We start from the raw sequence: 13,866 nt of genomic DNA on the forward strand, positions 1-13,866 counted from the left end.
GTACTGCGCTGTTGTTCATTGCTCCAGTTGGTTGTAGTTGATCGTAGTGTTATCCAGTTGCGTGCAGTGGTATTTTGAAATGTATGCGTTGATGCCACCCCTTGAGTTGTGAAGGTCTATTGCTCATTGCCCGACCCTACGTCCGGATAGATGTGGGTCTGGATGTCCAGGCAACAAGACTCTAGCTATGCTACCAAATCTATGAGGCTGCAGTCTGTTTTAGTGGGAGTTTACAGTGCTGGGATAAAAGGCAAAAGGCAAAGTCCTTCGCCCTCCAGTGTCCCCCTGGGACTGAATTTGCCGAATTTGAAGAATGGTAGTAGTGTACGGTAGTGAACTGCACAAGATAAAAAATAGTGCCATTAATAACATGTTTGCCAATTTAAAAGATAATTTAAATATTTAATGGAAGTCACAGTCTGCACCTTTTATCTTGCACAATATACGTCACAGGGTCATCTCTATGTTCCCCGGTCGAATAAGCCTCTGCCTTCACGGATTTAATTCAGCATTTTGTTAGGGTTAGGGGTTACTGGTAGGGGTAGGGTTAGTGTTAGGGTCTATATAGGTCTATTTGCTGTGGAATTCAGCACGGATTGTGGAAAAGTAACAGACTGGGGAACATAGCACTCTTTTGTGAAAAGCAGGGAACATCTGACTCTATGTTCCACGGTAACAAACAAAGCTGGGAACATAGAACCGGCGAAACATAGATACGATCCCATACATCACCGAGCTTGCTCGCTAGCTAGTTAGCTAACTTAGCTATGTTCCATAAAACATATAACTTTATCTTATCTGATGTGTTCTATCCAGCAACTCTTTTTATCAACCTGGAAGCGAAAGAACGCGAAAGAACGCAAAAGAACGCGAAAGAACAAGCAAGACCTGTTGTTCATGTGAGTACCATTACATCCCTATGTGAAACACGGCAGCTTGAAGTGTAGTTTATCTAATTATGCGTTTCCCGTCTTATACTTTATTGTTTTACAACAAACTGCAATTTTCTTACACACCGTCCACAGACTTTGGCTCTCTATCTCTGCAACAGGCTTAGACTGCCCAAGATGACTGTGATTGGTTCATAAAATACAAACAAGCCACAGCATTTTTTCTGCCTACACCAAAATGATAAACCGGTGTAGCCAGACCATACTTTAGCTCTGGAGTATGGTACTTGAACCTTTTTTGAGAAAAAGTCTCAGGTTTTCTCTTCTTCATGTCATTCTGATCATGCAGAGAAAATATATCTCTTAATTCACATACAAGAATACGTTCATCATGTTCATGCAAGAGAAAAGCTCTGCGGGATATATAGAAGACTCACATATAGTCAGTGGTTTATGTGAGTGTCTCATGGAGGCCCTGATGATCTCGGAGCCATGGATGCGATCCTGATGACGAAGCTGCTTGGTCTCGTAGAACCATTCTCCAGTCATGTACCTCAGCTGGCCCTTGTCACTCACAGTCTTCTGTAGGCTCCTGAGTGCAGACGCATCAGTGGGAAATGTATGGTCACCACTTAATTCAGAGCATTACTGAGACTATAAGAAAAATTAAACTATACTATAAGACTTTTTTTTTTAAAAAGCACATTTTTCCTAAATTCTTCTGCAAAAAAAACCCGAAACATATATAAGCCTCTGCTAGGCTGCAAGCAACACTTTCACCTGCACCTGGAACTTCTATGCAGCAAATAAATGTACTTTCTACAGTTCTAAGATTCAGGAAAGACACAGTCTCATCTCAGATCAAAATGAAAGCGTGAGGGACTAGTTTGTGCTTTGACCTAGACCCAACATGGAACAAGTGACACAATGAACTCACAGGACACGCTGCTCCTCAGTCTTTTTCAGCTCAGCATCCCTCTTTAACACAGCCAGGATGGCCTCCTGCTCCCCCTCCGTCAGGAAACTCAGGTCGATCATGGTGACTGCTGCCGCCTGCTGCGTCCTCAGCTTCCCTCAGAGTTTGTGTCTAGTGGCTGAACATGATCACCACTTCATACTGGTCTTAGTGAAGCTCTCACAGGTCTTGTTCTGTTCATCCAAGTCAAGTCAGTGTCAGGTTTACACAAACTATGTGATCTGTGCTTTAGCTGTTAAGGCACTTGTAACATTCACTCTTCTTTTAGATATTTTGCTTCAGCTGGGGTTGTTTTCTACAGCCATGCTTGACTCTTTCTAAAGAGCAAACAGCTATAAATCAAGGGGGGGATTATATTATCTGATATTTACAGAAGAAAGTCTGTTTCTCTTTTTGCATGGCTAAACAGACACATTTAGCAACAATTTTGATAACTGATTAATCGTTTATAGTGTAATTCTGGTGCAAAATCATCCCATGGTCATTTTCGGCACTTACATTCATCAAATAAGCCATCGAGAGAGTTTTTTTTGTGTATGAACTATTAACAGAGAAATCTGAGAAAGTGGCTAACAGCCGGACGTGGCTAACAGTGATTAGCGCGGGGCAGTACGGGGAAGGCATTCAAACATCTTTTTTAAGCACTAATTCTGCTCAAAATAACAGCAAACCTCTGCAGTAGCATGAGAAGAGTCCCTACACAGAAAACAAAGCACTAATGGGCTCCTTCCTTTTGGATTGACTTTGGTAATCCACTTGAATGGACTTTACTATGAGAGGAGCTGGTACAGGTGCCAGTAGGTAAGTCTTAAAAACACTCTTTTAATAAGCTCTGGGCTCACTAACTACGTTGTTGGAGCTTTGTTTTCTGTGTAGGGACTCTTCTCATGCTACTGCAGAGGTTTGCTGTTATTTTGAGCAGTATTAGTGGTTAAAAAAGACGTTTTAAAGCCTTCACCGTATTGCCCCGAGCTAATCAGTGTTAGCCACGTCTGGCTGTAAGCGACTCTCTGGGATTTCTCCATTAATAGTTGTTACACGAAAAAAAAGTATTTTATTTGATGTATGTAAGTGCCGAAAAAGACCATTTGCGCCAGATTTGCACTTTAAGTCACCTTTAAGCAAGAATGTAAGTCCACTGGTTCTAGCTTCTCCAGTGTGCACATTTGCTGGTTTTCACTCTTCTGTGATAATAAATTGAATATATTTGAGTTTTGACTGACAGATTTCACAGACTTAGTTGCTCTTTAAGATGAAGATATGTTACCCCATTAATTTTGTGTCTTGATAAGCAGTGGTGGTATCAACAATTACAAATTCACCTCATAAAACAGTAAAACTCATTTCAGTCATGCTGTCAATGGGAGGATAAGTTTGTGCTGTGTCTATCTGCACATGTATGCAGTATGCTGAGCTGTCAGGGCCACGGTAAAAAAATATTGATTGGCAATAAAGTCCTAGTAACATGCTAGATATTCAACGCACCACAACAGCTATTCTCACTACAAATGCTCCTCCCTTTTTTTCTCCCAGGGGGAGAGGCCCAAGTGGTATTGGTATTCTTATGTCTGCCACATAAGTAGGTTACCTATCAGAAAATGTAAAAAAAAAAGTGTCTCAAGTTATGTTAAAAAAATGAATAACTATTGATTTTTGAGTTTGGGAATTGTTGTCATGCCAACAGTGAAACAACAATGTAGGTGGACAACATGATTCATCATATTAAAATCAGAAAATAAAATGTGGACTTTTAAACATTAGATCTCTGTCATCTAAAGCTGTATTTATAAATGATTTGATATCAGATAACCATATTGATTTACTCTGTCTGACTGAAACCTGGTTGTGTCCTAAAGAATATGTTAGCCTAAATGAATCCACTCCTCCCAGTCATATTAATACTCATATTCCTCGAGGCAGTGACCGAGGAGGAGGCGTTGCAGCTATTTATGACTCAGGCCTATTAATCAATCCTAAACCTAAACTAAATTATAATTCATTTGAAAGTCTTGTTCTTTATCTTTCACATTCAACCTGGAAAACTGTGAAGCCAATTATACTTGCTATAGTGTACCATGCTCCTGGTCCGTACACTGAATTTCTATCTGAATTCTCAGAGTTTCTGTCAAATTTAGTCCTTAAATCTGATAAAGTAATCATTGTAGGAGATTTTAATATTCACGTGGACGTTGATAATAATAGCCTTAGTATTGCATTTATCTCTCTACTAGATTCAATTGGTTTTAGTCAGAGTGTACATAAACCTACTCACTGTTTTAATCACACCCTCAACCTTGTTTTATCCTATGGTGTGGAAATCAATGATTTAATAGTCTTTTCACGTAATCCTATTTCATCAGACCATTATTTAATAGCTTTTGAATTTATATTACTACTCAACTCTGGGCAAAAGTTTCTACACTAGATGTTTATCTGATAATGCTGTAACTAGATTTAAGGAATCGATTCCATCTTCATTTAATTTAATGCCTTATCCTAATATTCTAGATTCCTGCACTAATTTCTCTGAAATTGATCACCTTGTTGACAGTGCTGCAGGCTTACTACGAACAACACTTGACTCTGTTGCTCCGTTAAAAATGAAGATAATGAAACCGAGGAAGTTAGCTCCGTGGTATAACTCACAAACCTGTGAACTAAAACAAATATCGCGAAAATCGGAAAGTAAGTGACGTTCTACTAAATTGGAGGAATCTCGCTTAGTTTGGCAAGATAGTCTAAAAACATATAGGAAGGCCCTCCGTAATGGCAGAGTTGCCTATTACTCATCTTTAATAGAGAATAAGAACAATCCTAGATTTCTTTTCAGTACTGTAGCCAGGCTGACAGAGAGCCACAGCTCTATTGAGCCATGTATTCCTATAACCCTCAGTAGTAACGACTTCATGACCTTCAATGACAAAATTATAGCTATTAGAGACAAAATCAACTCGATTGGCACCAATTTTTCTTCAAACCTAGGAACCTTAGAAACAACTGTACAACCTGATATATTCTTGGACTGCTTTTCTACAGTTGACCTTAACAAATTAACCTCTACTATTTACGCATCAAAGCCCTCTACTTGTCTCCTAGGCTTTATTCCAACTAGGTTACTTAAAGAAATGTTACCTTTAGTTAGCCCTCCTGTATTAGATATGATTAACATGTCTTCATCAGCAGGTTATGTACCACAGTCTTTTAAAATAGCTGTAATTAAACCTCTTCTTAAAAAGCCTTGTCTTAATCGTGAGGTACTAGCCAACTAGAGACCGATATCTAACCTTCCTTTTCTCTCTAAGATCCTCGAGAAATTAGTCGCCAATCAGCTGTGTGACTTTTTACATAATAATGAGTTATTTGAGGACTTCCAGTCAGAATTTAGAGCGAATCATAGCACTGAGACAGCGCTGGTAAAAATGACTTACGACCCTCTAATAGCTTCAGACAAAGGACTTGTCTCTGTACTTGTTCTATTAGATCTTAGTGCTGCATTCGACACTACTGACCACTGCATCCTGCTACAGAGACTGGAGGATCTAATTGGCATTAAAGGAACCGCACTGAGCTGGTCAAAGTCTTATTTATCAGATAGATCTCAGTTTGTACATGTTAACGACAAATCCTCTATGCACACTGAAGTCAGTCACGGAGCCCCTCAGGGTTATGTCCTTGGACCGATTCTATTAACCTTATACATGCTTCCCCTAGGAAATATTATGAGGAAGCACTCCAAAATTTTCATTGTTATGCTGATGATACACAATTATATTTGTCGATCAAACCAGAAGAAACCGATCAGTTAGATAAACTTCAAATTTGCATTAAGGAAATAAAAAGCTGGATGACCTACAATTTTGTTGTTGTACTTGGCCCCGAAGGCCTCCGAAACTCAATAACAACAAGGAATGCATATTTTCACCTGACTAATATTGCGAAAATTAGGAACATTGGCCCTCATTTATCAAACGAACATACGGCGGAAAAACGTGTGTACGACCATTTCCTTGCAAACGTCGGCATTTATCAATTTGGACGTGAGCGTGAGCTACGATCAAATCTCACGTCTGGTCTGAGGTCGTGTACGCACATTTGAGCCTGTGTATTTGCGGTGCAGCACAGCAAAACCTGTCTGAAAATAATGAATAAACCTCAGCTGTCATTAAGCATAAGCAGTCACATATTAAGAACAGATCAAAACAGATTCTTAAAACCAATAAAAAAAATAAAAATTGTGGTTGGAGCGATTGATTGTACTCATGTGCGTCTGAAGGCACCATCCATGAATGATTATGCATTCATCAATCGCAAAAACTACCACTCAATAAATGTACAGGTGACTTGTGATGCCAAGCTATCGCTAACCGTGGTGGTCAGGTGACCAGGGGGGGGGCACGCGATTCTTTTATATTTTAAAACAGCATGGCTCCAGCCCCCCGCGACCCCGACATTGAATTAATGAATGAATGTGTTGGTGCGTGGCTGCAGCAAGACGCACTGCAGAGCCAAACTCATCTCCTCGGTTGGTGGCTACCCTCGATAAACTGTATTAAATCAAACAAGGTATCAGATGATTAACATCTTGGTATGGTTCTTCTAGGTGACAAAGGTATCCTCTAACGGAATACCTAATAACCCCGCTGGCAAACCCCGCTACAGAGCAAGAGCGCCGGCGTTGTGCCGTATTCAGCACCCCTGCCGTGAAATGCACCCCCTTGCATTATAGGTGATGTTCTGGATGAGAAGGATGTTGTTTCCACCTATAGGCGTAGATTATATACAGCTAACCCACAATGGTCAGAACATTGGTTACTTACAGTCTTTAAACTATTTCAAAGAGTTTAAAGTCACAAACTTGGATAATAGGGAACACAAAACAACACCTTTTTGTATGTTCTGTGGAAATATACTGCAGCCATAATTACAAAATGAATGAAATGGATCTTTTGAGCAAGTTGAATGTATTTGACTCAGCGTTTCCTAAAAATAATCCCAGCTTTTCTTGCAATTCATATGTTCAAAGGTGTGTGCTTTTAATTGGGTTACACCTCTCCAACAGTGCGCACAGGCGCACTCGGGTCACGGTGGAGCGCTGCCGTTATTCTTTTCCTTATTATCAGGCTGCTCCAATAAGTCTGTTAAGAGTCTCCAGTTTGTCCAAAATGCTGCAGTTCCTGTACTGACTAAAACAAACCAAAGAGAACATATTTCTTCTGTATAAGCCTCTTTGCACTGGCTACCTGTAAAATCCAGAATAGAATTTAAAATCCTTCTCCTTACCTATAAAGCTCTTATTGGTCAGGCGCCGTCGTATCTTAAAGAGCTCAAGCTCTCCTTGTCGTTCCTAGAGTCTCCAAATTATGGGAGGCAGAGCCTTCAGCTACCAAGCTCCACTGTTGTGGAACCAACTCCCAAGTGTTATTCGAGAGGCAGATACTGTCCCCATATTTAAGAGTAAACTTAAAACTTTCATAGCCCTCGGCTATGTTGTTATTTTTAAAGCTGAGTTCGTTCATCTTAATGATGCTGCTATAGGACTAGTCTGCCGGGAGCTAATACTGTTCCTGATACTCTGAGCTTCTCTCCTCTCTGTCTGTGTCATTCATGTCTCATCAATGCATGTTACTAATTCAACTTCTTCCTCGGAGTTGTTTGTGATTTGTCGTCTCGCAGGTCTCTGCTGCCGTGGTCCTGCATGACGCTTCCTGCTACTTCTATAACTATTAGTCATTTATACTGTCACTAGTCTTATAAATTATAAAATTTGTAGCCATAAAAACACCATCAGTGGTATGTCTAGCTGTATTCTAGCTGCTATTGCCCCTACTCATCATTGATCATGTTCGTCATAATTATTATCATTTTCATATTCTATCACCTTAGATTTGCGTGTTCCTACGATTCTGCTGTATTAACTGCCATAACATATGAGTGATATTCACATTACGATAGATATTGTTATAGTTACTGTTACTCTTTGGCTGCTTGCATCTCTGGAAGTTTGTCGGTCACACTGTCTTTTGTCTTTCTTTGTCTTTCTCTCTTTCTCTCTCCTTTTCTTCCTCCCCAACCAGTCAAGACAGATGGCCGTCCTCCACAGAGCTGGGTCTGTCCGACGTTCCTGCCTGTTATAGGGAAGGTTTTTCGTTGCCACCGTACTCTACGGGGGAATTGTTGGGTTTATGTAAATCATGTCCTAGAGTGTGGTCTATGCCTACTCTGTAAAGTGTCCTGAGATAACTTTTGTTATGATTTGGCACTATAAATAAAATTGAATTGAATTCATTCATTCATTCATTCATCTTCAATTGTCTTATAATAGTTGTGCTTGGCTCCTATTGTTTATTTACTAGCCAAGTTAAGAAAGTTGTAATCGCCTTCTATTCTACAACGCTGCATGGAGACTGAGCTGTAAGAATCCCTAAATAACATGTTCTCTCCCTGCGTAAGCTCCGGCAGATTGACGTAGGAGCACTTTATCTCTTTACAAAGAAAAATGTTGCATTTCCTGTTTCTCTAAAAGGTCTAGCATGTAGTACGGATGACTTATTTCCTTGTTGTTGATTTATTTCCTCATCACTGTTGGACTTCCTTGAGAAAACTGGAGATTTAACAAGCAACAGTATTCTAATACAAATACATGTACTGTAAAAGTGATATGTTGATCTGTAAGTGAATAGTGACGATGTGAAAGGTGTAACGCAATGTAAAGAACTGTTTTCAACACTCCCTATCTGGGTAAGAACATCAGACATTCAGGCAGGCTTTGAGAAGTCACTTAAAGGGTTGTTGTTATAGTTGAAAAACTATGCTCATATTGTATTGTAAATCCTCTGATTTCATCTTTTAGAAAGATGGCTTTAATTCACATTATGCTGTTAATATGACTTTAAATATTGTTATAAATTCAAATAATATGAGAGTCTGGCTGAGTTAAACTGGTTTTAAATGGATTTGAATTAGTCCAAATTACAAACCTACACCATAGTTCTTTATGAAGTTAACCATGACTGAGTTTATATAATGGTCTTATAGTATGTTGTTACATTTTGCAATCTGCTGTGTTACCAGTTTACAATAACAGGAATGTAAAGTTCTATAGTGACACTGATGCTGTTCTGATCATCTGGATCTCCCTTTGCAGTGCCTTTTACTAAGTATTTAGTAAGTATTCCTCCCAGACGGCACTAACAACAACATACAGAAGAGAGTGGAGATCATTTGCAGAAAAAACAGTATTTTCCAAGTGTGAAGTCAGAAAGCAGTCAGCTCACCTCTCGATGTTGCTCCTGTCTGGGTGAAAACTAACTTGCACTGGATCCTGAGCTGTTGCAGGAGGGAGGAGCTGCAGAGCCACAGCAGCAGGAGGGAGCAGAGAGCAGCTGGAAGCTCTACAGCCTGCTCTGCCCAACATTACAGGCTCTCACTTACTGGAAACATATAAAGCACCTTATTACATTCACTTCAATTCAATAGTATTTATAGTGCCAAATCACAACAAAAAGTTATCTAAATACACTTTTCATATCGAGTCTAGACCTCACTCTATGACTAATTCATGATTAACAGAGACCCAACAATTCCCCCATGAGCAGCAACAAGTCAGTAATAATATAATAATAAAATATTATTATTATTATTATTATTATATACAGTTTTAATCCAGCAATTTTGTGCACACATCCGCGACAAAAACCCTCTTAATAACAGGCAGAAACGTCGAACAGATCCAGCTCTAAGGAGGACGGACATCTGTCTGCACCGGTTGGGGAGAAAGAGAGACAGACAGACAAACAGTCCCAGAGATGCAAGCGACCAATTGTAAGGTGACCAAATTTCTGAGACAAAATCAGGGGACATTTTCGGTTCAGAGGCGTAAAAAACCTCAAAAACATGCAGTGTTTTTGTCTTTGAAAAACTAAAACGGGGACACTGCCCCTACCATTCATTAATCAGAATTTCAAAATTTCTCCTAAATTGCAAAGTAATTGATTGAACAATGAGTTTATTTCCTCTGATCAAAGTTGCAGAGATCAAGAAGATCAATCAAATCAGCTGAAATAAACAGGTATCAGCCAGATACTTCACCCAAACTAAGGCCTCCTCCTTACACCACATGATTTTCACAAGATTTGGGGAAGAGTTTGAAATGGAAAATGTCACAGTTCATGTTGAATGACAGCCTTGGGTATATGGTTCTAGAAAAGATATGGTTTTAAGGTGGTTGAATCAGCTTTCTCTTAATATGGATTGAAAATAGCAAACAGCTGCCGACAACATCCCTGCCACCTCAACATGAAAATGACTGGTTTTGCCAATACTCACTTTATTAGAAGTGCATTTTAACAGTAACGTTAACAATGCATCTTCTGACATTTTAAGTTGAATTTAAGAACTTTTTCCTGAAAAATGTATTCAATGTATTAATATTGTCTGTTTCTAGTCATAATACGTATTTTCTGATTTGCCTGAAATATAGGCCTATGTGGCTTCACTGGCTGCCACAGCCTGTGAAGAATAAAATATTAAGAAGGCCATAATGGAATTCTTTCGTTCATCGACAAACAAACAGATGCTAATCTGCCACCAAGTTTCCCTGTCTTCACTAGAGCCAAACTAAACTGGATATTATATGTAGCCGACCCACTTTGAACGTAAGACTTTTTAAACTTTTGGTGCATCCTGCTGCTGTTGGAATATTGTTCTAATGATTGTTTAGCTTTAAGCATTTGAACCATGCTAACACGACTGGAGGATGACGTCTTGTCAGAGCAAATACAACTCAGCTCAAGAATATAGACAATGAAGAGGTGGGTCTGTCACCAGAGAAACACACAGTGACTAAGATAAGTGACTTTAATCTTACTACTGATTTGGAAATAGTAACACGTTAGACTAGCCTGCTTGTTACTGAAAAAAGGAGTCAGATTAGAGTAGCGTTTCTAAGTAGGCTAACGCGTTAGTGGCATCACTGGTCATCACTGACACAAGTTCCTGATGAATAGTTTATAATAAGTTACTTGTGGTTTTATTTAGCCTGTGCGAATAGTGCTAATTTTTTTCTATATTTCATTTTTGGATCTTCCAGTCATAGTGAAAACTGGGGACATTTGCAGGGACAGCAGTAGTGGGGAACAGGTCACTGAAAACAGGGACATCTAGTCACCCTATGAAAAGACGAATTTTGTTCCCACTCCCAATCACTTTCTAAGTATAATTAGTTAAAAATGTGTGTGTAACAATAATGACAACTGATCATTTATTGATGAGAGGTGATGTGAGTGGCGTTGCTCAAGTTCCCATGGACACATGACCATTGGAATTGGAAAGCACCAGTTTGACAGAAGGACAGAAGAGGAGTTAAAGTTAGCTTAAACATGCTAAAGAAAAAACAAAAGGATAGAAGGACGTGCTGCTTCTGAAAAAACGGACCTAAGTATGGATTATAGTGTTGGTTGGATTGGTTTGTGCTGGCTGTATTTGGAGATGGTACTGACACTCACTGAAAGCTAACGGCAAAGCTCGGTCTCAGAGCTGACGTTCACTTCCACTACGGCAAAATCTCCCAGGAGCAGGCAGAGGGAACAGGCTGTAGAGCTAGGTAACTAGCATTAGATCAGTCCACTACCCAAACAGTGACACTTGTGACGCTATGTTGTGACTTTAATTGTGACATGTTGTGCCGGCTGCGTGCAGACCCTAGCCAGCGCAAACCCCAGCACTGTGGGTCTGAGTGAGGGTGTCCTTCCTGGTTCATGTGGCTGTTTTCACAAAGGTCCAGTTAGGGTTTTCACAAGCTTTAAGTGCATCCTCATGTTGTCGGCGAGGTGGTGCCGGTAGAGATGTACCGATTCGATACCTGGATTGGATATCGGCTCTGATATTGACTAATTAGCTGGATCGGATATCGAATGAATGAGGCCAAAACCAGCATTCTGACCCAATCACTTCTTTTTTATTAATATCATACACAGCAAGTTAATTGAGTCATTGTTTGTTGGATTTCAGGTAACTGCTATATTTTAGATTACATTTGAAAATATCTGTTTGCAGTGCACTTTACTTTTTTGCAGCTAATGTACACTTTATTGGTTAATAAATAATATTAAGTACATTTATATCTGTGTTAATTTGTTAATTTAAAAAAAAAAGGCTAAATGTTTATGTCAAGGCTGATGCCTTCACTCACATCGCAAGGTATACTCTTTATTCATTCAACAGTAGAATCAGATCGGTATCTGGTATCGGCCGATACGCCCAGCCCAGGTATCAGTATCATCTTTAGGTGCAGGTTTCTGAGAACTCCTGGCTTTTGTTCGAGTGTGTACATAAGTTATTCCATACTGCCCATATTCTCCCCAAGTGGCCATTGGCCAACAATATATTAAATAAATCACTTAACAAATAGTTAAACACATGGACAATAAACAGCAGAGAGCAATGAGAAGACATAACAGAAAACCAGTAGCACACAACAGTAAACAGCAGAACACCATAGCTCCTCCGTCAGCTGCACCACAAGGTGGCAGGAGAACTCCATTCTTTTGATATATGTGATATATATGACAATATCCAGAATTTAACATCACCTATCTATTACATATAATAATAAGGGATACAAAGCATACATTAGACATCCCAAAGCAATTTCAGTCAAGACTAACTGGACTTGGTTATTTGTCTAGGAAGACGTTTCACCTCTCATCCAAGAGGCTTCATCAGTTCATGTACGCATCTGAGTGATATGTGATAACTGTGAGTGTTATCTGACAAATAACCAAATTCAGTTGCTTTTGACAGATTTGGGGATAATGATGACCTGGACAGATGAGAATATTCACAGGCTCATACATTAGACAAACACCCCATGTAACCTTATTACCTGGAAGAAGCTAGAGCATCTGGCAACACATTGTCAAGATATTTGACTGACACTAAATATTAAGATACATTTGTTTATACTTACTGTTGTGTCCTTTTTTTCTTTTGAAAGCAATGCATTTTGAACTGAGTCTTTTGCTAGTTCCCTGTTTGCTCGTCTTCTGTTGGCAGTTACCACTATCTCAGAATTAGCTTATCCAGCATCTAACTGCCTCTTAATGAAAGCCAGGACAGTTAATCTAGTGTAAGGCATCATCATGAGGGGTGTTATTTTTTTCATATAACATCATTAGAGATGACTGCCCATGTCATTTCCACAGTGGTTCACAGTGTGATTGAGGTGTGGGGTGAGCCTCTGAAAAGAGCTGGACCAGACTGAGGCTAGATCTCTGCACCTCAGGACCTTTGGATGCTGCTTAGCAGAAGGAGAAAGAAGAATCCTAAAGCAGTGAAGCTTTTGTTCAACCAGTTCAAAGGAAAGTGATTTTCTCCACATCGTTAAAAATGTAGGCAAGGCAAGGCAAGGCAGCTTTATTTGTATAGCACTTTTCATACACAAGGCAGACTCAAAGTGCTTCACAGCACAACATGTCATGAATTCAAATGCTTTACAGAAAGACAAAGAGAATAAAAACATAGACAATAATCAAAACAGTGCGGACGTTAAAAGTGTGAAGATTTAGCAGAAAGCTAAGGTGAACATAAAAGTTTTCAGTCTAGTTTTAAAAGTGGTCAGAGTGGGTGAAAGTCTTACATCTTCAGGAAGTTTATTCCAGCTGTTTGTTGCATAATGACTGAAAGATGCTTTCCCTTGATTTGAGTTTACTCTGCGAACCACTAACAGATTGGTCTCAGAGGATCTTAGTGATCTAGAAGGCTTATGTAGTGGGAGCATATCAGTGATATACCTCGGCCCTAGACCATGTAGTGATTTATATGTGAGCAGGAGGATTTTGAAATCAATTCTCTGACGTACAGGAAGCCAGTGTAATGATTTAAGAATTGGTGTAATGTGCTCACATTTTTTGGTCTTTGTTAGAACTCGAGCAGCAGCGTTCTGAACAAGCTGTAGCTGCCTGACAGTCTTTTTGGGAAGACCTGCAAGGAGACCGTTACAGT

General features: G+C 39.5%; 1 protein-coding gene across 4 annotated transcripts in view; it reads right to left on the reverse strand.

The window, feature by feature from the left end:
- sytl2a (synaptotagmin-like 2a) overlaps window positions 1-9,175 on the reverse strand; it is a 39,874-nt gene extending 30,699 nt beyond the window's left edge. For 3 of the 4 annotated variants that reach the window (XM_083927282.1, XM_083927281.1, XM_083927280.1), the window contains exons 1-2: window positions 1,828-9,096; window positions 1,328-1,482 (exon numbers count right to left, since the gene is read on the reverse strand). In XM_083927282.1, the coding sequence (XP_083783408.1) occupies window positions 1,328-1,482; window positions 1,828-1,928 (256 nt within the window). In that variant the 5' untranslated portion in view covers window positions 1,929-9,096. Of the gene's footprint in view, window positions 1-1,327; window positions 1,483-1,827; window positions 9,097-9,140 lie in introns of those variants that run through there. The other variant, XM_083927279.1, reaches the window with a different exon arrangement.
- Window positions 9,176-13,866: the final 4,691 nt, after the last annotated feature.

Source organism: Echiichthys vipera (assembly GCF_963691815.1).
Source record: "Echiichthys vipera genome assembly, chromosome: 14".
NCBI lineage: Eukaryota > Metazoa > Chordata > Actinopteri > Perciformes > Trachinidae > Echiichthys > Echiichthys vipera.